The 26,392-nt window shown below is 38.9% G+C and overlaps 1 protein-coding gene and 1 long non-coding RNA gene across 13 annotated transcripts in view; one reads left to right on the forward strand and one right to left on the reverse strand.

The window, feature by feature from the left end:
* Positions 1 to 26,392, forward strand: part of PDE1C (phosphodiesterase 1C) — a 482,123-nt gene that overhangs the window by 394,145 nt on the left and 61,586 nt on the right. For all 12 annotated transcript variants that reach the window (XR_012074369.1, XM_072964716.1, XM_072964717.1 and 9 more), the window contains 6 exons: positions 49 to 177; positions 6,352 to 6,453; positions 7,005 to 7,125; positions 15,071 to 15,152; positions 18,823 to 18,943; positions 20,670 to 20,845. Coding sequence is in view for 11 of the 12 variants with exons in the window: in XM_072964716.1 (XP_072820817.1) it covers positions 49 to 177; positions 6,352 to 6,453; positions 7,005 to 7,125; positions 15,071 to 15,152; positions 18,823 to 18,943; positions 20,670 to 20,845 (731 nt within the window). In the remaining variant the exon portion in view is untranslated. The remainder of the gene's footprint in view (positions 1 to 48; positions 178 to 6,351; positions 6,454 to 7,004; positions 7,126 to 15,070; positions 15,153 to 18,822; positions 18,944 to 20,669; positions 20,846 to 26,392) is intronic.
* On the reverse strand, positions 14,469 to 26,195 carry LOC140697385 (uncharacterized). The gene is made up of 3 exons (XR_012074370.1): positions 26,109 to 26,195; positions 25,313 to 25,496; positions 14,469 to 15,384 (listed from the first exon to the last, which is right to left on the reverse strand). It is a non-coding gene; the product is annotated as an uncharacterized lncRNA (long non-coding RNA).

Here is a 26,392-nt window from a genome sequence, read left to right on the forward strand (position 1 = left end):
TCTCAGCTACTCAATATCCTAAATTATTTTGCCTGGCTTTCTGTTCAGGTCTGACCCAGCTATTCTGTACAACGATAGGTCTGTATTGGAAAATCACCATTTAAGCGCAGCCTATCGCCTTCTGCAAGAGGACGAGGAAATGAATATTTTGATCAACCTCTCAAAAGATGACTGGAGGTAAGGACAAGACATGAGAGGGATCTGGAGGCCAGGAAGGGACCTGTGAGGAGAGGTGGAGTGTGTTTCTTTTGAAGAAATAATACTCTATTTGAAATTTTTATTGCTCTTTCTTTTACTTGGCATAAATATTCAAATATATTGTAGTAGGTACCTTTGAAATATTTGCTGTTTGTTATCTTGGGACGCTTGTGCTGCCTTTATCTTACCTTCTTAAACCTTAAACCTTTATATTACCTTCTTAAACCTGAATTTTATCATCTACATTTTTTTTCACTTTGTATTTATTTAGACTTCTTAATAAAAAAAATTTTCCAAAATTTGCTAAGGAAATTGATGCTTTAACATAATCACGAGTACTTAGTTCTGTTGCCTAAATAATACTGTGTGTCTTTGAACTTAGACAGACCTGCATTTGAATATGGACACAGTCATTGACTAGCTGTATGACAGTTAGGAATTTACTCAACCCCTTTACACCTTTTGAAAATTTAATTTCTAGGAAATAGATAATAACATTTACCTTGTAATTTGGTTAGGGTAGTAATCAATGGCATAATCCATTTAAAATGTTGAGCAGGCTTTGTGATGTATACAGCAAGCGTGCAGTTCATTGTAGCTGTAAATATATAGGTCCGGGCGTCTCAAAGCTTATAGGCAAAATCACTTAAATACTTACAAACTTCTGAATCTAATGTGATGCAAATAATATTTATATTTTAATTAACTGATCAGCTGTTTATTGAGCATCTCTGTGCCATTGTGCAAGGATTCAGAGAAATAAGTCATACTGAACAATACATCTAAAACTGATTTTCACTTAGAAATGGCTATTAGTTTCTATGCAGCTCTGGTTAATGAAAACAGAGAAATATTTGGCTTGAATTTTATTAGGAAAAGTTAGATTTAGGCAACATCTGAAAAATGCAGAGCATTTCAGTTAATCAATGTGAATCTTCTCAAAAAAGGAACCCTCTATCCAATTTAAATGTCTGTAAAAGTATAATGAAAGGCTTGAATATGGCAGAGAACAGCTTTACACATCTTCAGATACATCCCAGTTTTGAAGGATTTGTGTAAGGCCTTGTTTAGGTAGTGTATGTTCCTGGCTTCAGGACAATCTAATGAAGTGCTCCAAAGCGGGCATGGTTGCCTCCTTTTTCCTTTTTCCTTCCTTCCTTCCTTCCTTCCTTCCTTCCTTCCTTCCTTCCTTCCTTCCTTCCTTCCCTCCCTCTTTCCTTCCCAGAGGAAAGAGAGAGGGAAGGAAAGTTGGGTAGAAATATCCTAGATCTCCATGCAGCCTAAAGAAAGTTCAGCGAGGCTGTCAGGGAATTCCTGAGCCAAAGTCAGCCATGACTGGAGCCCCATGTCCCACAGTAAGGGATGCCCTCAGTCACAGGCTTGGAGCAGCCCATGGGAAACATTGCCTCGGGGCAAAAATGGCAATAGTTTTCAGAATGTAGTAGCTGAAGCCCACGGCCAATTAAATTCCTGTAGTTAGAGGTCTGTATGACATGTTCCTGTGGCCACTATCCCATGGTATTAAAATATTATATTAAATGGCTACATAATACTCCGTCTGTGGAAGTTCCATAATTGCTTTTATTTTGAGTGTGTGAGTATTAGTGCATTTATGTGTTTTGGTCATTATAAAGAATCCTACAATGAGTATCTCTTTAATATATTTTTATGTGTAGAATTCATGGATCAAAGAATGTTGCTTTAAGGCTCTTGGTGAACTCTGTCAGGTTGCTTTTAGGTAATGTGCTGATATCACGGGAATGTGGGATCTGTGGACACGTGGGAGTGTGGCTGGATAGGCATAATTTGCCTCTTATCATATTTCAAAGCATAGATCTGCCACTTCTGTTATCTATATTTTTGTTAAGGATGTTCTATTTTTCACTTAAATATACTTTTGTCAAAAACTCAGCTATATTATTTGTGTTTCCACTCTGCTGTGATCAGAAGCCTCAATCATTGTTGTCTACTATGATGTTAGTGAGGCTGGTTGAGGCAGTATCTAAACCTAGAATCATTGCCACAGACCAGAACATACTAGTTCACACTGGAACACACTGATGTTCACCAGCGCAACCATCCTGATTGTTTATCATTAACTCTGCATTCTTACTGGTGGGTATTTGTGAAGGACTAGTTGTGAATAATCTGAATACTACCTCTGATCAAAACAAGTTGTAAAATTGAGTGATCCAGCAAAACACTGCATTTCTGGCTAGAGAAACCAGGTGGGAATTCAGAGCTGCTAGCAAGTGAATTAGAACGCCAGAAAAGAGATTGCCAAATAAGGGGAAATTTAAATTCGGTGACAATCTAAATAACAGCACAGAGAGCAGGAAAATGTGACTTGCCGACTCATCTTGGAACTTGTCAGCCTCCATAATCACATAAGCCAATTCCTTAAAATAAATCTCTTTCTATATATACCTGTCCTCTTGGTTCTGTTTCTCGGGAGAATCCTGAGTAATACATAGGGTTTATTCCGGGAATGCAAGGTTAGCTCAGCATTTAAAGCTCAATTAAAAAATAATTCACCATATTAAAAAATAAAAAAGCATATGGTCATTTCAATAGATGCATAAAAAGTATTTGACAAAATTCAACACTGAGGCATGATAAAAATTCTCAGCAAGTTAGAGCAAATTTCCTCAAGTTGATAAAAGGCACCTGTGAAAAGCCTATCGCTGATATGGTGCTTAATAGTGAAAAACTGAATGCTTTTCCCTAAGGTTGAGAACAAGATAAGAATGCCTGATCTTACCATCATCTGCACTGTTAAGATGTCTGTATTAACAGAGGACCTGATTTGTAAGTGGAATATCCTAAGAATTTGTAAGCAGCTACTAGAACTAATAATGAATCTTGCAAGGTCATGGTATGCAAATGTGTAAGATTTATTGAACACATATATCTCAGATTTATGTAGAAATGCAAACAAAACAATTTTAAAGAAGAACAAGTTTATAGGATCCACACTACCTGATTTCAAAGCATACTATAAAGCTTACAGTAATTAATTAGCGAAAGCATAGACGTACATACAGATCCATGGAACAGAACTGAGTTCAGAAACTGACTCATCATTGATTGATGACAAAGGTCATTGAAGACCAAGACATTCAATCGGGAAAGGAAAAACTTTTCATCAAACGATGTTGGGACGAATACATATCCATATACATATAAAAAACTTTGACCCTTACCCTACAGTATACTCAAAATTACCTCAAAATTGATCACAGACCTGAATGTAAAAGAGCAAAATGTTAAGACTTCCAGAGGAAAATGAAGTCTTTGGGGTAGCTGAGGGTCTCCCTAAACGCATGAAGCATTAAAAAAAATTGTATTAAAATTTTCAACTTTTGCTCTTTGAAAGACACTGAAAAAAGCAAGACAGTAAGTGGGAGAAATTATTGACAACACATATATCTTACATAGGATTTGTATCCAGACTATATAGTGTACTTTTACAACTCAATAAAAACACAGACAAGTCAGTTATCAAAAGGGCAAGGTCCGTGAATAGACATTTTTTCCAGAGAAGACATACAGATGGCCAACAAGCACATCGGAAGATGCTCAACACCTCCAATCATCAGAGAAATGCAAGTCAAAACCACAATGAGATAGCACCTCACATCTGTCAGAATGGCCATCATCAAAAAGACCACAAATGACAAATGTTGGCAAGAATGTGGAGAAAAGGGAATCTTTGTACACTATGGGAATGTAAATTGATGAAGCCACTGTGGAAAACAGTATGGAAGTTCCTCAGAAAACTGAAAATAGAACTACCATTGAATCCAGCATTCTACTCCTGTTTAAATATCCAAAGAGAACGAAAACACTAATTAGAAAAAGATAGATTCTCTCCAGTGTTCATAGCAGCATTATTTACAACAGGCAAGACATGAAAGCAACCTAAGAGTCCATCAACAAATGAATGGAAAAAGAAGTGGTATATACATACAGTGCAGTATTGCTCAGTCATAAAAAAGAATGAAATTTTGCCATTTGCAACAACATGGATGGAGACCTGGAGGGTATTATGCTTAGTGAGATAAGTCAGACAGAGGAAGACAAATACTGTATGCTATTACTTGTATGTGGAATCTAAAAAATAAAACAAACTAGTGAATATGACAAAACAGAAACAGACTCACAGATACAGAAACAAACTAGTGGTTACCAGAGGGAGAGGGGAAGGGTCAAGGAAAGAGGTACAAGCTACTATGTATAAAATAAATAAGCTACAAGGGGATATTGTACCACACAGAGAATATAGCCAGTGTTTTATAACAGCTTTAAATGAAGTATAATGTATAAATTTTTTGAATCATGTTTTACACCTGAAACTAATATAATATTGTAAATCAGTCATCTGTTCGTTAAAAAAAAGAAGAGTCTGAAACAGGCATTTCCCTAAGTAAAGATACATAAATGGCCAATAAGTACATGACAAGATGCCTGACATTGCTAGTCATCAAAGAAATACAAATGAAAAACACAGTGAGATACCACTACGTGTCCCCTAAAGTGGTTGAAATTAAATACTGGCAGTACAAAGAGTAGGCAAAAGATACAGACAACCTGGAACTTTCTGTATCTTGGACAATACACCAATGGTCCAGATGTAAAGTGATACAACTACTTTGAACAATGTTAGGCAGTTTTTGTAAAGTTAAACACTCAGCTGGCTTAAAAACAAGCCATTCTACTCCTAGGTATTTATCCAAAAGAAATGAACATATATCCACACAATTACTTGTGCATGAAACTCATAGCTTTATTCATAAGAGCTCCAAACTGGAATCGAATAACCCAAATGTCCATCAGCTGGTGAATGGGTAAATTAATTGTGGTGTCTTCGTGTGATAAAATACCATTCAGCAGTGAAAATAAATGAGCTATTGATGAACAACTGTTTGGATGAATTGCAAATCATTATGCAGGAGTAAAAAAGGCCAGAAGCAAAAGAGTACATTTTGTATTTTATATGTGTGTGTGAATGTATGTAGGTACATGCTTGTGTGTATAGCTAGTGGTCTAGTTTAATACATGTGTGCATACACATATGCACTCTACAGATATACCACGTACCTATGTGTACATACACATGCACATATATCTATATCTGCTTTATGCCTCTCTAGTTTGCATTTTCTAGTTATAAATATATGTATAGGTACACACACACACACACGACCAGAAATGCAAACTGTCTATAGACATAAAGCAGATCTATGCCTTGCGGATAGAGGGAGAGGTGAGCTGCAAAGAGGTTTGAGGGTGATGGAATGTTCAGAACCATGATGTAGTGGTACTTCCAAAAGTTTACTCAACTGTTAAAACTCACTGAATTGTGCAATGTATATGGAAGCAGTTTGTTCTGTGCAAATTCTAATTCAATAAAGTTCTTAGAGACAGTAAAAAGATCAGTGTTGGACAAGGGTTCAGGGGCAAGAGGAATGAATAGGTGGAGCAAGGGGATTTTAGGGTGTTGAAACTATTCTGTCCAATACTGTTACATGAGAGTATACATTTGTCAAAGCCTATAGAACTGTGCAGCATGAGTGAGCCCTCAGGTAAACTAGGAGCTGGAGTGAATATAAGATAACAATATTGGTTCATCTGTGGTGACACATGTGCCACATTAATATAAGATGTTACTAGTGAGGGAAACTGCAGGGGAGAGAGGGTATAGGGGAGCTCTCTGTACTATCTTTTCAATTTTTCCATGAACCTAGTCTATTTAAAAAGTGGAATACCTAGATCCAAAGTGTAGTATGGATTATCTGTCCACCTCCTAGGATTAATTTCAAATTGATTTTTTCTTAAAATTTTGAATTCAGTTGAGAAAGGAATGCTTTGCTAAACTTTCAGTTTCATTGGAATTTTTCCTGTGAGTTAATTTTGAGTGAGTTAATTTTCCAAGTGATATATGCATTCCACATAGCATGTTCCTAATAAGTGATTTCCTTACTCTTTAACTTTCATTTATGCCTCATAAAAAAGTTCACCTAAAAGGTTCAAGTTAGATTCGAAGTGTCACAACTCATTAACTGATTTTGATTAGAAGTGGCAAAGAGTAAACTAATTTTTACTTTCCATTTTCCCTCCTATCCTTTTTTCTCCATGGGGTGTCCCTGAAAGAGAGTTTCGGACCTTGGTAATTGAGATGGTGATGGCCACAGATATGTCCTGTCATTTCCAGCAAATCAAAGCTATGAAGACCGCTCTGCAGCAGCCAGAAGCGTGAGTGGGCCTGTGACATCCTGTGTTTTTAGAGGTGTTGACCTGGCACTTGTCTGTGTCACTGTACCTTTAAAGTTTATCTCTGAGTGACCTCATAAAATAATGATGCTTAGAGGAGAGAGCATGAGAATTGTACCTATCACTGATACGTTCTCCTCAGGGTTGAAATAAATAATAGAGCCGGTATCAATTTGCCCCATTTAGAATGTAAAATAATTCCCTGTCAGAAACGAAATTATCAAAGATCCACTTAGTGCAGAGGCAATAAATGAAAATCAGTGATTTTTGGATTCTTGTTGTCTTTTGAGTGATGGCAGCCATTCCAGAAATGGTTTTGAGGTTTTTTTGAGGTGTCCAGTTCAATAGACATGGGCACCACGCTGACTATTATCCCAGCTGTAGGATGAAATGATGCTTTTCTCCCAGTTCAGCTGCAGTTGAGTTTGAGATGGGAGAATGGAAGAGATTTTTTTTAAATAGGGATTTTTAAAAACTCTTACAGAGGTTCTGCAAGTTTGGTCATCATGTGTTTGGTTCCTTTGGGTTTACAGAATTGAAAAGCCAAAAGCATTATCACTGATGCTGCACACAGCAGACATTAGCCATCCAGCAAAAGCCTGGGAACTCCACCATCGCTGGACGATGTCACTCCTGGAGGAGTTCTTCAGACAGGTACCTTGTTGCTGTGCCCGTCTCGCTGCTGTCACCAGTGGATACATCCTGAATTGTAGATTTCAGCAATGCTGTGATAAGGACTATTGCGATTACAATCATCTTCTTTTTGGAGGGAGAGGTCACAGCTTTTTTTTTTTCTTTTTGCCTTCTGTTTATGTGATGTGTGAATCTCACCTAAATTCTGATTCTCAGAATGTTACGGTATTTCTAGCCTATGCATTTATGTTTAGGGGGAAAAAAAGCATTTCCTTGTGGCAGTCTTTTGTCAAAATGTCATCTGAGGAATCCTACTTTTTTTTTCTAATGAAATGACCAAATGACAGTCACTTTGGCATTGCCCTGTGGGGTTAAGATGTTAATCTTTAACTCACTTCTCTGCTGTAATTGGTTGGGTTGTTCCTTTCTAGCAGACAAGCCCACATTGTCAGACTCCAAAACCAGGTGGAGCAAGTTGGGCTCAGGAAATCACTAGACTCTACTATGCCAATTATATTTGAACTTACTACATCCTAAGACACGGGATTGCGTTTTCTGCAAGAATAGACAGAGTCTTTAATGAATATACATTGCTTTAAAATTTAAAAAAAAAAGAGGTGCACAGAAGTAGAGAAATAGAAAGATAAATAAATGCAGAGCACCGAGACCGCTGTCTTCTCAATCCCAGGCACGTGTGCTAAGCTCTTCTCAAGAGGAGCTGTCGTTAAAATACCTGCTTCGGGGCCTGAGGTCCTGAGGCTGAAGGCAAGATGACATGTAGATTGTGGGACCTAAATTACAGTTAATTTCAGGTTAATACAGTTAACTCATTAATTCTTGTTAATTTACTGAGGGAGGTTACAGTAAAGATTCAGAGACCTCTGAGATTCCATGAAACACTGTTTATTAACACCAGTCTTAACTTTGTCCCCTAAACTGATGCGTGATATATACTCTTTCACTGGTCACTCAGATATTTGGAAGCAGAGTACTCTTATGATTGCTCTCCTTCTTATGATTCTAGTTTGAATGGAAAAATTATAGAAGGCATATCTGTGTTTTTTTTTTCCCTTCTGGAGCTATACACAACATCTGGCAATGAGGTGGGATTAGAGTTAACAGTGTATTTAAGTTCAGAAGGCCCTTTTATTCCAACTGGTTTGTGGTCTGAGACTAATGAAACTCTTCTAGTTCCCAGTGGTCTTTAAAAAAAAATCTATGTATTTATTCATTCATTCATTCATTCATTCATTTATTTTAATTGAAGTATAGTCGATTTACAGTGTTGTATTAGTTTCTGGTGTACAGCATAGTGATTCAGTTATATGTGTGTATATATAATCCTTTTCCTGCTCTTTTTCGTTGCAAAGCTATTAAAAGATATTGAATATAGTTCCCTGTGCTATACAATAGGACCTTGTTGTTTATCTATTTTATATATAGTAGTTAATATCTGCAAATCCCAGTGGTCTTATCTGTGATTTGTTTTTTTGAGGGTGTGGAAATTTAACGGCAAGTTGGACCAGATTTTTTTCTAAGGATCCTTCCAGCATTAAATGTTCTACATTGCCTTCATTCTGTCCAGGGGTGCACATCATCCCATGCACACACGCGTGCCCCCCTAAGCTGTTCTGTGAATACACCAGCAGGTGCCCTATTCAGCATGTGGCTATTTCCCCTTGCATAGCTGTTGCTTGGCCTCACAGAGTAGTTCTTAAGGGAAACCCAAGAATGGGAGGGGAACTAGTGGTATACAGGTGTGGCTGTGCTGCATATGTAAGAATGACTCTGCAGATTCATCCTAATGGAGAGCTAATTTTGAGCCATTTTTTTAGAAGTTATTTTTCTAATATTAATGAAAGACTTTTCTCTAGATATCTGCTCCCCTGATCATATGCTCTTTTTGATAATTGCTTTTGTACTGACACCCCCAATAGCTAGATATTTAATCAGTAGCCAGAGAGAGGTAAATCATAGCTAACACATATAAGTTTGACGTATTGAAGTGATTCCTTTTTTTAATTGTGAGAGAGTGAATATGAGAAATTACTTAAATATGTGAACATTTTTTCCCATTAAAGGAAACCTTGTTTGCATACACATAAGCTTATATTGAAAGAAAATGTACCAGAGGCAATGTGAAAATAACCATATTGAATTTCTTTCCAATTGGGAATGGAATGTTAGCTCACTGGACTGGAACTATTTTTTTTAGTAATTATGATTCAGTAAATTATTTTTATTGAGTTAATATTTTAATCCAATTGCCATAAGCCATGGTAAGTAACCCATGTAGGAGAAATGTTGCCTCAGCTCTTAACAATAGATTTTAAATTGGACAGTTCAAATGGGAAATCTCAATGGGACTGTAGAGTCTTTGAAAAAAATTACATTTGAAGTTGGGTTATAGTTCAAAATAAGAGCATAGCCTCAGTGCCAATTGATCAGACCTTCTATTGCTTTGCTAAAAGTTTAAGTTACATCTTCAGTTTTATAACCATATTTTATAAAATCCAAGCCACTGCCTCAGGTCCTTTTAAATATATATTGAGTTTAAAGAAGTATAAGTTTGCCCCTTTTGGTAAATGCATCTTGTAAAACTTTTGAGATTCATTTCTTTAGTACTGCTGTATGTTTTTATATTTTGCAAACATCTCCTACATTTCTTTTAATTTCTACTGAGTTTGTGGCTATTTCCCCATTTTTATTTCTTATTTCATTTATCAGTGTTATTTTTCCTTCTCAATGAAATTAGCTAATTGTTTGATTGTTTGATTATTTCTTTTTTATTTTATGATGTCAGTTGCTGTTTTCATTTTTATTAATTCATTTCTTCTGCTTGAGTTTATTTTCTTCTTTTGCTAACTCCCTAAGTTGGATGCTCAATACATTTATTTTTATTTTGCCTGTTTGATATTAGAAAATACAAGGCTAGGAGTTTTTCTTATCGTGAATCACGTAGGTTCTGATATGCAGTGTGTCTACAGTCATTCTTTTCTAAATATTCTATAATTTTGGTTTTGATTTCTCTTTTACCCAAGAGTTGCTTCAGATGGAGGTATTTATTTATGTCATTTTCCAGTGGTGGTCTAAATTGTCCATACTTTCTAAATGTGCATTCTATCTCAGGTGCTATATGCTGTTTACAAAAAACATACCCCAAACGATGTGACCCAGAAAGGTGGAAAGTAAACAAATTTGGCGAAGGCGTAATTGTCCAGTTGTTCTTTTCTTGGCTCTACTCAGTGCCGGCGCTTTGTGGTTGATCCGTTCATCTTTAGTTGGTGAGAGTTGTTCCTCGAGTGGTTTCTTCTAGAAGTGCTAAAAACCACATTTTCCCGTATGTTTGCAAGTTTTTCTGCTGCTGTTATACTTGGGTCCCAGTTTGTTTGAGTAAGACAGTTTTGGGATTAAACTTTCTTTTCCCAAGGTCCGTTTTAGATTTTGTTCAAATGCCTTCCACCTGTGAATATCGCTATAGAGAGGTTGGAGGCCACGCTAGACTTATTTCCATGTCTAGGTGATAAACATCTTTTTGCTGTGCCCTAAGGATCATTTCCTTACCTCTGAAGCCCAGAGACATTACTAGGATATATTTCAATAATGATTGTTCTATAAGCTTTTCTTGGGACCTGGCATGCTCTTTTTTCTGTATAAACTCAAGTTACATTGATTAAATATTGAATGATTTCCTTTTCCATTTGTCTAGTTCTCTTCTTTAGGAAAAGCAACTATTCGCATATTGCCTCTTTGCTTTTCTTCCATATGTAGTGTTTTCCTTTCAATGTTTTTAAACTCTTGTCAGTGGTATTTTTTTTGTTCCTGAACTCCATGTCCCTTCACGTGTTTTTATCAAGAACAGCTCTCCTTTGTGCTGTTTGCAGTGCAGTCTTCATTTATGTGATGGTTCTGTTTTTCTTTTCCATATTTTCCCTGGGCCCTTGTTCTTGATAATTTCAGAAACTTCTTTCAGATCATGCCAATATGTTTGGTCATGGCACTTTTTTTTTCTGGTGAGCATTCCTATCTGTTATTTTTATTTTTCTGTTCTTGTATTCTTTTTTTTCCCTTTTTTTGCGTGAGGTATCTTTTTACTCCTTGTAGTGGTGGTAGTGCCTCCTCCTCTTCCTTCCCCTCCTTCTTTTTCACTTTATTATTGTTTGTCATCTTTGAGTGAAATGCATCATTTTTAGACCAGTTATTTGTAGGAAATATGTGCCAGGAAGAAACTGAAACAGCACTATTCTAAGCTAGCCGGGATTCTCCATGGTTTATTACAAGGCTTCTGTGATGTGGGGAGTGTGTGTGTGTGTGTGTGTGTGTGTGTGTGTGTGTGTGTTAGTCTTTATTTCTTCCCAGCCAACAATGGGCAACAGTTGTAGGACTGCTCACAATTCAGTCTCTGCCATCTACCCACTCTCTTGCCATGCCTGTGTGTTTCTCATTCAACTTTCTTCTCTACTATTCTTGGAGCTAAATAGGGTTCAGAGTAGCTCCCCACATCAGCGCCTGCTGACTATTCTGGTTTCCCATGTGATGGACGCAAGGTATTTTTCCTAGCTGAGTGAACTTTAGAGACCGGTATTCGTCAAGCTTTATCTGAGATCTGTGGCCATTGGCCTCTTCTCTGGGGATCTTACCTGACCCCTCTCAGATGGTCACAGCATTTGGCCTCCATTCCTCATATAGTTTTGATTTGAGATTGCACATTTCTTCTAGTATTTGTGTTTCTGTTTTTTCCGTCTCCTGTTTGAGAGGATAAATTCTGAAAAGGAAAGGCAAAGATGTCTTTACTATACTATCTTAAATCCAAAATCACAGTAATTTTCTTATACCTCACCTTTGTAACCTCTTCCCCTAGGAAAAGGGGTGTACATTGCTGCATTTTGTCTGATGCTTTTGTTGCCTTCTTAATCAAGAACTTTTTCTTCACTCTACCTAGAAATCACTTGAGATGCACCTAATGGTCTTTTGAAGCTCTTGCACTGAGGGATGCCCTCTGACCTGTGAACTGCCAGTACACAAAGAACCTTTGTTTCTCTTACCTGGTTTGCTGCTTACAGATAGCTGCTGTAACGGACAAACCCCAAAATGCCTAACAGCACACATAAAGTGGAATTTTATCACTCACTCATGTAAAATACAGACAAGTGTTTCTTAATCAGCGGGTGGTTTACAATAGTGCTTTTAGACCCAGACTCTACCATCTACGTGACTTCCATGGTACTTTTCTGGATCAAGGCAGCAAAAGGGGAGAACATAGAGGAGTCGGCACAGGAGATCTTATATGCCAGAACTAGGGTGGAAATACATTCCCTCTCCTTTTGTTTTGTTATCTAGCACAAACTGACGGAAGTTCTGGGAAATGTAGTTTAGCTGTGTGGACAGGAAATGGAAAGGGGTGGTTTGTGAAAAGCCAACTGCTTAACTGCTCCCCCAGCATGCTTGTCATCAGTGTCCAAGTGGCCAAAGGAACACATAAATGAAGACTGCACTGCAAACAGCACAAAGGAGAGCTGTTCTTGATAAAAACACGTGAAGGGACATGGAGTTCAGGAACGAAAAAAATACCACTGACAAGAGTTTAAAAACATTGAAAGGAAAACACTACATATGGAAGAAAAGCAAAGAGGCAATATGCGAATAGTTGCTTTTCCTAAAGAAGAGAACTAGACAAATGGAAAAGGAAATCATTCAATATTTACTCAATGTAACTTGAGTTTATACAGAAAAAAGAGCATGCCAGGTCCCAAGAAAAGCTTATAGAACAATCTTTTCATTCATTCAACCAACATTCATAGTGTTCCTTTTGCAGATCAATTACATGTCTTTATCAGTCAACTATCTTAACCCCCTACCATAAGAATAATAGTTACTTATTTTTCTGCACTGTTCTGGAAGAAAAAAATGAGTTAGTTAAAAAAAAATCCTTTGTGCCAACTGAGACTTTTGCCTTTTTTTTTTTTTTGAAAATATTGACCTCTTTAATAAAGAGGAAAATGTATGAATAATTCTACAAGGGCCAACAGTGATGGAATCATACAATATTGTGTCAGTCAAGTTGGATTCACCTGTAGAAGTACTTTCTTCCATGTTACTTTCTGCATTTTTTCCAGTTTATAAATATAACTGTCCTATAAAGGGATCTCAGTGACTTTTAGTAGCTGAATCTACTCTCAGATTAATTAAATCCAAAAGATGTAAGTGGTGTGCAGTGTGGGTATGGGCAAGTCCATGGGATAAGAAGTTGCTTAATATGCACTTTTTCAGTAATAAAATCCAAATTAATGCATACGTCTTATCAGTCAAATGATTAGTGTTCACGGCCTCTTCTTCTAAACCACCCCCATTAAAATGCATCAACAAAACCACTTGTATCCCTACTTCATAGGGAGTAAGGATGGGTTTTATTTGTGTTAGCTGAGCTATCCCACTAAACCATCTATACAAGTACAATTTTATGTTATAAATGCTCTTTCTTCTTATCATACTGCCCGATAGAATTAGCTTGGAAATTACTTTTATCATGTCACATGAGAGATGGAGTAGCCCTTAGCAAGACATACTCGGAAACAGGAGCCAATGTGTCCCATGTGGTGTCCATACAGGAAAAGGTACAGAAGGAAGTAAGCCACTTCAGGGCTGTTCCTGAGGCCCTTGGATGTCCCCAGCGCCCATTGTGACCCCTCCTGTTCAGCTTCCTCAGACGCCCATTCCTTTTCCTTCTTTTCAGTTGATCTCAAGTGTGCATGTGAACTAGCATCCTTTCTCTTTGGTAACATGCTTTAGAAAGAAAAGGCATCCAGTTTTTGAACTAGGCCTCATTGTTGAACCAGACTGTTACTACTTTTAATTTATTATTAGTTCATTGGTGATGTTTATTATGATCAGAGAGTAGTAGATGTAACAAGCTCACTGAATGTTTCTCAGATCATCACTTAAGTATTAGAAATACCTACTGGGAAGCAATAATTGTCCTTTTTACTTATTTACATACATTTTCTCATTTAATCCTCATTGTACCTCAGTGAGGAAGGGATTATTATCCCACATTTTATAGATCATAAAACCGAAATGTAGAGAGGGAAAATAAACTTCTGATGATCACACAGGTTGTGGGAGCAAGGCTAGACTCCAGCCCAAGTCAGTAGCCATTATCCTGGGCAGATTCTTTTCTAGTAAAATGAATCAGCACAACTTCGCTGCTCTAGGAAGGGGGATGCATTTTCCCTTTCCTCTAGGTGTGTGTCTGAAGTACTGAGCTCTGGTTCAGACACTTCTTAAAAATCATCTCCATCATTATTTAGACTCTCCATAGCACTGGCTTATTTTAGTGATGCTTTGTAGTGAGATTGAGAACACACTGGCCAGAGAATCATGTTTTATTGTTGTCTAACTTGATAAACACAAAAAACCATTTAGTTGACTTTTTCTTTGTTGGTCCCCTTTTTATTATGGACTGAGCTCAGTAGTGAAGACCCCAGAAGCACATACTCCAGTTGTATGTGGCTTTAGGCAGTACCAGGAGAGCGAATCCAAATCGGTCCATTAGAATTTGTGTCCTGGACACTGCCCACAGCAGGGAGGGATTGGCTGGCTCAAGAAAGGCTGCAGGTTGGCACCGGACAACTCAAGAACACACAGGAAATCTGACTGCAGTGCTGACTCTAGGCCACAGGGCATGTTGCTTTTCTTGCTTTCCTCGGGGAACCTATTGCTGCCTGATGAGGCTTTCTATACAACAGCATGCGCCTTTGCAGTTGGATGGAATGATTGGACCCCAGCGGATTTCAGCCTCTTGCTGTCTTTTATGCAGAGAAGCAGGGTCCGTAAGGACTTATTACATAATGTAATTGTAACAATTAAAGTAAAGACCAATGGCCTTCATAGCAGCTGAAATTGTGAGGTGAAATCTGGGCGGTTCAGTCGGCTGTTCTTAATTTACTCTGCCCTCCTGTTTTTCTAGGGTGATAGAGAAGCAGAGCTGGGGCTGCCTTTTTCTCCTCTGTGTGACCGGAAGTCGACCATGGTTGCCCAGTCACAAGTAGGTACGTGTTTGCCAGCCCTTTGGATGGAAAGAAAAACCAGAGAGGGGTGTCTGGAAGTATGCTCAGATGCTCCCAGTGACTCTGGGCGGGAACCTGGCTCCATTCTGCTGTTCTGTGCTCATGATGGCTTTGGCTGGTTGGGTCGATGGAGCCGCTCTCCCCATCTTCTCCCTGAAGTGTGGCTGGTTCCTGGGAGGATTAGACAGTGAGACTGTGCTGTCTCCATCATTCCCTGCCAAAAGAAAGAGAGGCTTCAATTTTCCAAGGCAATGACAAGAATTAGTAGTGAGAAGCCCATTCATTTTCAGCCCCTCTGCTCTGCATGCAGTACCGGAAGTCTCCTCAGAACTTCCTCTAGCCCTGTTTCCCAGACAGCGCCATTTCCTGGATAACCTTGCTTCCAGAAACAGCTCTTTTAAAATATTTCCATTCTTCCTTCCTTTCCTCATTTAAAAAAAAATTCAGCACCTTTTTTTGTAAAGATAACTTTTGCATTGCTAGTAATCATAATTTATGTGCATTACAAAAATCTTCAACTATGAGAGAGGGTACCAATGCCATACATAAATTGTCATCAGTGATTCCACCTTGGAAAAGTCTGAAATCATTCAAAAAATAGATTCAACAAAGATTTATTGATTTTTTTCCTACTTGTGTTTTGAGTACTTACTCATTTTTTTCATAATAATATATTGAGTTCCTGTTAGGTGTTAGGCACTGCTAGGCACTATAACAGATGTTATTAAAAAACAAAGATGAATTATACATGGTACCTGTTCCCAAAGACATTGAACTAGTATTGAGTGGTAGACAAGATGTTAAGACAGCAAAATCTATTAGTGTTACACTGCTAAGGTAGAGATTATACATGGTACAGAAGAGAGTGTGTAAGCCATTAGACCCAGACAGACTTGCTGAGAGGTAATATTTGAGTTGAGTTCAAGGAGATAAGTAGGCAGTGTTTAGGCAAATGGTGATATGTGTTAGAGGTAAATAGGGATGGATGGAAGGACACTGCAGACAAGGGATCAGCATATACTAAACAGGGAAATTTGAAGTAGTCTGGTATGGTCAAGGAATTAATTACCAATTCTTATGTCTAGAGCAGTGAATAGGGAGTAGACTGCATTGAGGGACAAGTTTGGAGAGAAAATTAGGCCCAGATTATATATTGCATTAAGAATAGCATGTGCTTATACTTTCCTGTAGGAAATGAGGGCATATCTAAAGAATTTTAAGGAAGGTTAAAACTATGTAAATTGATACTTCAGAATAAGTCAGCTAACCTTAGCCTGTAGGCCACATCTAGCCCACTACTTAGTCTTGTGAATAAAGTTTTACTACAACACAGCTAAGCTCATTCATTTGCATATTATTTATGATTGCTATTGCCCTATTGTGGCAGAGTTAAGGAGTTTTCGTCAATACGGTCCACAAAACCTAAAATAATCTGCTCTCTGGCCCTTTACAGAAAGTTGGCCAATCCCTGCCTAAGAAAGATTTCTCTGTCAGTACCGTGGAGGATTAATCGGAGGGTTTTGCGGAAGACTAGAGGCAAAGGCACCAGCTGGTACCTCCTGCAGGATTACAGGGAGGAGATGTTGACTGTTCGAACTAAGGCAGTGCAGGGGCTCTGCTGGAAGGAGGTGGCATATAAAACAGTAAGGCTTCAGCTGGATGCAAGGATAAGGTAGAGCCCACAATCTAGATTAAGTGGTTGGTCCATGGTCCCACTTTCAAGGGTTGGAGGGAAAGCCTGATGAGCTAGTCTGGGTTTGGACATGTTGAATGAATTTAACTTGTGAGAAGAAAATGTGAAAATACTGTCATCAGACACTTTAGTTTAAGCTTAAAATTATACTGCGATTAACTACAATTCATATTTGGCTATCAGTATTTCCTTATCAGGATGCTACAGGTATTTGTTTGGGATGGTTCTTGTTTTGCCAATTACGTTACAGAATTTTTAGCACCCTTCACTGCTGGGCATTAAATGCCAGTATCACTTCCTCTGTGGTCATTGTGAGAACCAAATAGGCATTTGTACATTTCCAAACGCCATATTTCATTTGGCTGGCCTTTAGTTTCCTTCCAGCTTTCATCTGGCTGTGTAATGAGTTACCACCATTAGTTCCGGATCATATATTTTCTCCTGATGTGTCACAGAACACTTGGGCATTTTTGAGCTGTCAAGACAATCACTCTAGCCCAACATCAGCTCTCTCTAGCATGGCGAACTCTCAAAGGTACAGTTCCAGATCTGACCCCTCTTCCAGTTTCCAACCCCGTTTCTTCCAAATCTGTTGACCCTCTTTCATCCAGATGTGTCCCTGGTACCCCAAGTCAGCAGATCTAAGACTGAGCCCACCATCTTTCTCCTCAGCCACACTCTCCCTCATTGTCCCTCTTCTCTCTGCTTTCCAGGGGAAGTCTCTGACGGATCCCACCTAGAGGCATGACTGCCTCCTGCTGTGCATGTATCTGTGCCTCCACCACACTCCCTCCTTAAAAGGGCACTGGATCCCACCTTCCTTCCCGTGACTTTGAGCTGTTACAACAGCTTCTAAAATAGTTTTCCCAGCCTCAGCCCTTATTGCTCTCTTCCTTCCCATCCATCTTACCAGATTAATTTCCCCAAATTGCATTTAAAAAAATCTTATTACAGTGCTGCCCAAGCATCTCAAGGGGCTTCTAGTGCCTACGTCCTAAACCTTTAGCCTGGTACTTAGGAACCTCCCTTCGTGCACTGACCATGACCTGTCTTCCTGGGTTTTCCCTTTCTTTCTTTCTTTTTTTTTTTTAATAGTTTTTTATTGAGTTATAGTCATTTTACAATGTTGTGTCAAATTCCAGTGTAGAGCACAATTTTTCAGTTATACATGAACATACATATATTCATTGTCACTTTTTTTGCTGTGAGCTACCGCAAGATCTTGTATATTACTTCCCTGTGCTATACAGTATAATCTTGTTTATCTATTCTGCACATGCCTGTCAGTAGCTACAAATTTTGAACTCCCAGTCTGTCCCTTCCCACCCCCCACCTCCTTGGCAACCACAAGTTTGTATTCTATGTCTATGAGTCTGTTTCTGTTTTGTATTTATGTTCTTCTGGGTTTTCCCTTTCTGAGTCCAAAATAATTTCACCCCCTCTACCTAGAATGAATAGCTATAGGGCTCAGCTCAAACATCCAACCTCCGCAATGCTGTTTGTAGCCCTCTCAGTGGGAGGGAGAACATCCTCCCTCCCTTTCCTTCCCAGGGGCCTTTATTTGAGCTTCTCCTTTGGTCCTTTCCATTTCTTTGCTCATTTAATTTCTCCTATAAACTTCCAAGGGCAGGCAGGTTGTGTTACACATCTTGGTCCTTTATGCAGCACTGACCACAGCGTTTTTTACATAGTGGATGTTGAATTTGAATTTTTTGAGCACTTTATTGAACTCTCTACTAAAAAGTCATAGGAAAGTTACATAGGAGAAATGGAACTGACTCATGATATTCAAAACAAGGGATATAATGAATGATTAAGATCAGCTTATTCTCTCCTAATCTGATCTGGCACTCTATGAATTTTAAAAGAAAGATTCAACTCATCAGTTTGCATGGGGAAAATATGGAAGAGGCCCAAGTTAGTATGTAGTTTCTCTGAAGCTTCACTGTTTCTCTTCAGGTTTCATTGATTTCATTGTGGAACCCACCTTCACTGTGCTCACGGACATGACAGAAAAGATCGTGAGTCCACTAATTGATGAAACCTCTCAAACTGGCGGGACAGGACAGAGGCGTTCAAGGTCAGTGCCAAAGCTTGAAGGCTGAGGGGTCAGGGTGGCCTGTCCCTAAAGATAGAATTTTTCTTTTGGAAGGGAAGAGAGCGGCACATCATACTTATGTTCACCCTACCTCCTCTTTGTAAGAGATACGCCTGCCTCTTCTTATTCTCAGAGGAGTCGAAGTTGTGCTCTCTGTCCTCTCCAAGCTGGCCAAGGTCCAGGTCATGACCAGCAGGGTCCAGTACCACCACCACCACCATCCCCCATTCTCTGTTTTGGTGCCTTTGTTCATGACAGCACCAATCACTGCACTTGGCTTGCTGTGCCTACAGAGTCCTTGCTCCCGATACTCCAAAAAAAAGTACCACTGATCAGAGTCATCACAGGAAGTGAAACTGACTTATCTCTAGGTTCAGGAAGAAAATGAAGCAGAGGGGAAAACAGCTGAAATTTTATATCACCTTCTGCCACAACATCATTATGTTGAGCATAGATTAGGACTTAAAGAGTGCAGGCGCTGGAGTCAGATTGCCGGGTTAAACATCCTGACTCCACTGCTTATTAGCTGTGCCGTCTCAGGCAAGTTGCCTCAGTCTCCCCATTTGAGTAAATGTGGATTATGACACTCATAGGTTGCAGGGAGAAGTAAAGGAATTCTCTAATCTACCTTATAACAGGGCCCGCACAGAGGAAGTGCCAGACCAAGTAAAGCTAACACTTAGTCTTTACTGGTCGGTAGTACCACTGCCGGCAATACTGCCCCCTCCTCCTCGTCCATGCAGAACCGTGGGCTTTGTCATAAAGGAGAGAAATTGAATGAAGAAGAAAAAGGGAAGAAGAGAGCTAGAGAAGGAATAAATAGCAGAAAGGAAGACAAGAGTACCCCGGGGATGCTGACGGTGGATGTACCCAGTCAGGGCTGCTGACGAGGGGGACAGACGCCCCCTGCCTGAGTCCCACAGCCCCCCGGCTCTGCAAGCACTGGGCTCAGACCTCCGCTGCTTATCGAATCGGTCTTGCTTGCCTTGCCGTTCAGTGGATTTGCATAGAGTCAGGCCGCCACTCCAGCCCCCTGGAAGTGTGATAATTTATAGTTTCCCAGAAGGATGGCACTTTCTATATTATAATTTATATGTATTTCTATGTTTTCTAAAGTTACCCATGGTTAAAACTGAAAGTGACATTCATATTTTAAAAAGGTCTTCTGCATGGCTGATCTCCCACGATGTCCAAGCTGTCTGTGCCTCTTCACCTTCCCCCAGGAACGTAAAGGAATCACCTTACTCTGGCTTTGGGGATCCTGGGATCAGAGGCTCTTGAGTACCAGGGGGAGGTGGACCTGGAGAGAAAGAGGACCCCATGGCTGGGTTACTTGGAAAAGTGGTCGGTGTGGAGGCAACTGTGGGCGAACTGTGAAACCAAGTAGAGTTCAAGTTCACATAAGTTAATTCCAGAGAGTCAAAGACAGAAAATTCACATGAGGGGGATCTAAAGAAGATATCAGTCAATGAAGAAGAAATAAGAGGACTGTGGGAAATATCAGCACTCATGAGGCTTGATTTTTTTTCCTGCCGAGAATAATTTCCCACCTGTTGCATATGAAAAATAGGAATTACAAGTTTCAGGACCCAGGAATTTCACCACAATAACTTTATGGGTGTTAACCACTCCTCTGTTAGTCTTACTTATTGCCATCCCTTTCTAAAGGCTAACCCTTCTCTCTGGTGTGGTTTTCTTCATCCTCCAGTTTGAACAGCATCAATTCGGCAGATGCAAAGCGATCAGGTGTCAAGAGCTCTGGCTCAGAAGGAAGTGCCCCGATCAACAATTCTGTCATCCCCGTTGACTATAAGAGTTTTAAAGCCACTTGGACTGAGGTGGTGCACGTCAATCGGGAGAGATGGAGGGCCAAGGTGCCCAAAGGTAACGTGCTGTTGGGGAGTCTTGCAGGAGACCTGTCCGAAGCACTCAGACCCACTCACCAAGCAGGGCATCGCCTCCCCTCGTTTATAGGTGTTGCAGATGAAGGGCAAACTCAGGATACAGATTCAGATTGCTGAATGTTAGGATGGACCATCTTTTGATCTTCATTATACCTAACACTCAACATGTGATAGAGTGAGGCCGCCCGCCAGGCCTCCCAGCAGCACGGCCTTTGTGCTGTATGACCGGGCTCCTCTTCCTGAAATGAGGATGGGTCTCTTTCTTTCTTGGTGCCTGCTAGGCCACCTTGTCGTTCACTTTTCATGTCACGTGGCACATTTATGAGGACTTTGTTCCTTCTTTTTACTAAGTAACACCTGGCCCGTAGCCCCTCGGCCATTACATTGGGGTAGAAGGTGCTGTAATCTCCTTTACACATTTTTATCTTCCTTTGCTTTTCTCATTTCCCTTCAGCCATTACTCAGGCTGACCTTCTGGGGATAAACAGAAATTCACAGACAGAAAAGTCATGATTCTTGGTACTATAAACAAAAAAAGACTGAAATCTGTGTTTTTTTTGAAAGTTGAAATTCATTTGCTCATATGTGTATTTGTGTGTATAGAGCACGTACTGTGTGATCCGTGTGTCCCACATGCTCACACTGTCGTCTAGGTAGGAACACGTACCCGAGGTAAGTTTTACGAAGCAGTGATGCCTGATTCCAGAGAGGGAGACAGATGTGGATGGCTCTTGGAGCTCAGTGAGAGGCTGATCCCAATGAGTTTTGGGGAGATGAGCCTTCAACCAGTCAGTTTTTGCACATCTACTAAGTCCCTACTGTATGCCAGTCCCCGTGCTCCATGCCAAGCGTACAGAGTTGAATAACAGACATCTTTGTCCTCAAAGTTTGCAGTCTCTAGGGGAGGAGGACAGAGTTTCTTTCAAAGTAAGAATAGGAGTTCAATAGGGGCCTTGAACTTGTCACCAGCACCTGCTGGCCCTGAGCCTCAGCCCCTCATAACAAGCAAGGAGAGTTGTATCCCCAGGCACAGCACTGCACACTTTTATCCACCCAGTATCTGCACAAATGAGAAGGATGGGAGCAGCAGGCGCAGCACGTTCTGCAGTCTTGGTCGTTATACATCAGGAGGCTGCTTCTAGTGTGGAAGAGACAGGACCTCACTGTTGGAGTTTTTCGAAGGCCAACATGGTGACTTGTCCATAAAACCCAGTCCCAGTGGCTGCTCATGTTGAGTTGGGCAAAGGGTTTATATTTATGCACTTTTTAGAGGCGTAATTGGGCCCTTACCATTTTGGGACAAATGTTGCATCCTGCACTATGGAGGGAGGCAACATCTCTTCCATATTCTAAGTGCAGCCTCTCCTAGTCTGTCCGGATGCTTTAAACTTTTAAATCCTCCCTGTTGGCAGGCGTTGCAAGCAGCAGTGGCAGCTACTGCGTCATCTCAGAAGAAGCACTCTCTTATAATCAATTACACTCATCACACTTGAAAATCACCTAGGGGGAGCATTAGACAGTTTCTTTTCCAAGGGAAAACTGGCCCTTTAAAAAGGACAGAAAAAGAAGCACTAGTAAATTTTTAAATATGTGAGGTATGCTAACAGAGATAGACTTCAGCTAACTTGTCCATAACTCTGGTCGGGGTGTTTGGGGCACATTGTAGCTGGGACCTGAAGGATGCCTGGGGTTGAGCTCTGAAGGAGGTGTTGCATTTAGAAATGGAGGAATAGGAAAAAGGGGTGGACAATGGCACGTACCCTGGGTTTTGTGAATTTTGTCAGGGGACTAGTTGGGGAAAGGGAGGATTGACTCCCTACTTGCCCTGTGCTCTTTGACAAATTCGGGTAAATTCTTTGAGGACATTCCCTTTGGGGGATGATAATACACATCACACAGTTGTTGCAAAGGACAGAAATTATATATATAAAAGCACTGAGAGCAGAGCTAGCATATGGTTAATGCCTGATAAGGAATAGCTGTTATTTTAAAAAATTGGCAAAGAAAGTTAGAGGTTGGAATGCAAAGTTAAGAAGGTGGTGGTCAACCAATATTTTGTAACATTTTCAGTTCTCTCAGTAGTGATGTTGGCTGATTGACTGGTGTTAAGAAATTCAGTTTGGGTCTGTTTTTCCTTTGGTGATTGGTTTGTACTAGACTATCCCAGGCTGTTTTGCTCATTATTCTTTTTTACCAGAAAACCCTAATTTCAAGAAAAGCTGCCCTGCGTGGGGCACTTGAATATATGTTGTTATTAAATTGATCAGAAATGGAATTGGATCTAAAGTCTTGATTTTATTAACCAACCTGATTTACAGAGCTAGCTAGGCCAGAACACATGGTTATTAGGAAAGATTAAATCAGTGTATTTTTTACATCTCTTAGAGCTGAGAACCATTATTCCCAAACAAAGATGTGTAGGTTTAACAATTGCCAAGACTGATTAACTTTGATCAGTTTCCATTCAGTATTTAATACTTTTTAAACATTTTTTTTCTGGTGTAAGTATGATACATGTTTAGGTTACGATCCTGAAATGTAAACAAAATATATAAAGAAGAAAATAAAAATCACTCATAAATTCTCCAGCCAAATATAACTATTGTTGAAATTCTGACGTAATTCTTTTTTTAACATTTTTTATTGATTTATAATCATTTTACAATGTTGTGTCAAATTCTAGTGTTCAGCACAATTTTTCAGTCATACATGGACATATACACACTCATTGTCACTGATGTAATTCTTTTAAATTTGATTTGCTATACATATTTGTAAGTAAAATTTTCCACTTAAATTGGGACCGTAGTGTAATATTGTATTTTCCTTTTCTATTTCAATTTTGAAGATTTTATTCTGATATTGAATATTCTTAGAAAACGTGGTGTAAGTGGCTACGTTGTATGTAATATCATTGTCAAACCCATCCTCTTACTGAGCATTTTAGTTTCCAGTTCTTCATTATTGTATATAACATTGTTAGGAACATATAAGTTCAGAAGTCTTTGAGCCTACCTCTAATTATTCATCTAGGGTTAATTTCTAGATGTGGAATTCTTCTGTCGAAATAGGTGAAAAATTATAAAGCTCTTGATGTATATTATCAAATTTCTTTCTGGAAAGTTTTTTTTTTTTTAACCAATGTGCTCTCCCAGTAGAAGTATAGTGAGAGTGCCTGTTTCCCTATATTTTCCTCCTTCATTTTTTTATTAGGATGTTTATATTTTTATTACTGATTCATACAACTCTTTATGTATCAAGGATAGTAATTCTTCAGTTGACAAACTGTCTTTCAATTTCTGCCCTACCTCTGTCCAGTTAGTTTGTCATATACCTTTTAACTTTGTTTATGGTTTTTAATTACATCTTATTTTTATTTTACTAGAAAATAACTTTATATTTTCATTGAATTATGTCTCTATCAATATAAATATGAAATACTATATAATGATACTTCTTTGCAAATGCTGAGAAGTTTATTAATTTTCTTAAATTTCCTCCATTACTCAGTTTTTATTGAAATAATATAAGATTTTCAAACTAGGTGATTCTAAGTAAATTTTAAGCAAATTGCTATTTTATTATTAATTTATCCTTTAATATTATATCAGTAATTGAATCAAGTTTTATATCTAGCTTAACAGTTATTTTTATTTAACACTATGACCTACTAGTTTTTTTGCACATTATTAACATGTTTTCCTCATTCAGAGTTTTTAATATTGATTGAATTTTTCTGTCAGCAGAAGCACTTTGGCTAAAATTTTTAAACAGGTCCAATGGGAACGTCTCCTGAGTCTTTAAATGCCTAAAAGTACCTTTCTGTTGTTGTATATAATCAAAAGTTAACTATTCAAAATTTGTATAGTGTTTTGTGTTTTTTTTTTTAAGTTAGTCAGTTTCTCTCCTTTTCTTTCTCTGTAGATAGTTTAAGTAGGTGTTTCAGAAAATATTAAGAGATAATTAGCCCAATACCATTTTAACCAAGAGCCTGTACTATCATTATTCAGAAAGACAAATGAAATGAAGAAATCAATATATTTCTCCAAGGCTGCACAGACATTCAGTGTGGTACAGAACCAGCTCTCAGGGGGAGGAATGCAATTTATGGCTCATAAGGGCTCTGCTCTCCCTTAACCCTTTAGCTCCTTGCTTCTGACCATTTTCATAATGAGTCACATCGCCACAGATAGTCTGAAATGGAAATCAGAAGGAAATGGGATTGAACTACTGTGTTTGCTTTCTACTAGTCTAGCAGCCTAGAAGTGCCACTTATGTTAAATCTGAAACCTGAAGAGTTAATTCTTTGCATATATGTCATTTTTGGATTCTGTGATCATGTACAAATTAATTGTTCTTTCACCTACTTTGTCTCATAGTAGGAAAGACTTTATGTATATTAATAACTTCACCCTGAAAATGTAAGAGAATCTGATTACAGACGTACCTGCTGTCAGTTTGTTTTCTTTTTTCTTATTTATGCGTCTGCTTGCTTTGTCGACTTACTTTGAGTAGTAGCACTGGATGCTGATGGCTGATCACACTAATATCAGATATTTCAGAGATGTGAGGAAGAGATAGAAGTGGAGAAGTTGTAGAGCATTTCAGAGCTGTCTGCTGGAACACAGATGCTGCAAGGAAAGGAATCATATTGGATCTGATTATGATGTCATAAGAGCTACCATTCATTAATTTAAACATCAATTGCTTGCTGTCAGCTGTAGTTGAGCACAAATTTGTTTCTGAAATGTACCTTCCTTCTAGGGTTGTTTTTTTTTTTTCTTTTGCTAGATTTCCCATAGAAAATTGGTCTGACTCAGTTGTCAGATGAATTTTTCTTGCTCAGATAATATTTTATACTTTTGACGCAAAGCAGAATTTAACACCTTCAGCTTTTATCGAAATTATTTTTAATGCAGGAATGTTTCTGAATGTTGACAGTTTGCCACAGATCCAGTGGGGATTCTGTGAGAGGATTATACGTTATTTTTCCTGATGCCTGAGTATGAATGAATTCTCTTCCCCTTTGCCCCAACTTTAGCTGTGTAGTAAGTACAGTCATCTTTTTACTTACCTACCTTAGTGGTTAAGGAAACTAACATTTGTTAAATGGCTAATTCTTCTAGGGTAGAACTTTAGAGTGCATATACTTTCTGTATTTTATGCTAGTCTGGATTGCTAATGATGGGATATGTGCAAGTCAGGTTCATTGGCAGATAGGGTGAATCAGACCCATTACGTACATTTCATTTAGTCAATAAATAGTCCATGAGCATCTGCTAGCTGCCCAGTGCTGAACCACATACTGGGAATTCAGTGATGGAGATGACATTTGACCTTTGTCCTCAGGGCACTACAGAAGGATCAAAGGAAGTCTGGATGAACATTCTAGGGGGCTTTCTGTGGTCCTGCGGCTACTGAGAATGTCTCCTATTTTTTTCTGCAGGGCATTCTCTTACTCTTTGATTGTACCTCTTAGATGTCAGAAGATATATTATACTATATATACACATAATTATGTGATTTT

The sequence above is a fragment of the Vicugna pacos genome, chromosome 7 (genome assembly GCF_048564905.1).
Source record: "Vicugna pacos chromosome 7, VicPac4, whole genome shotgun sequence".
In the NCBI taxonomy this organism is placed as follows: domain Eukaryota; kingdom Metazoa; phylum Chordata; class Mammalia; order Artiodactyla; family Camelidae; genus Vicugna; species Vicugna pacos.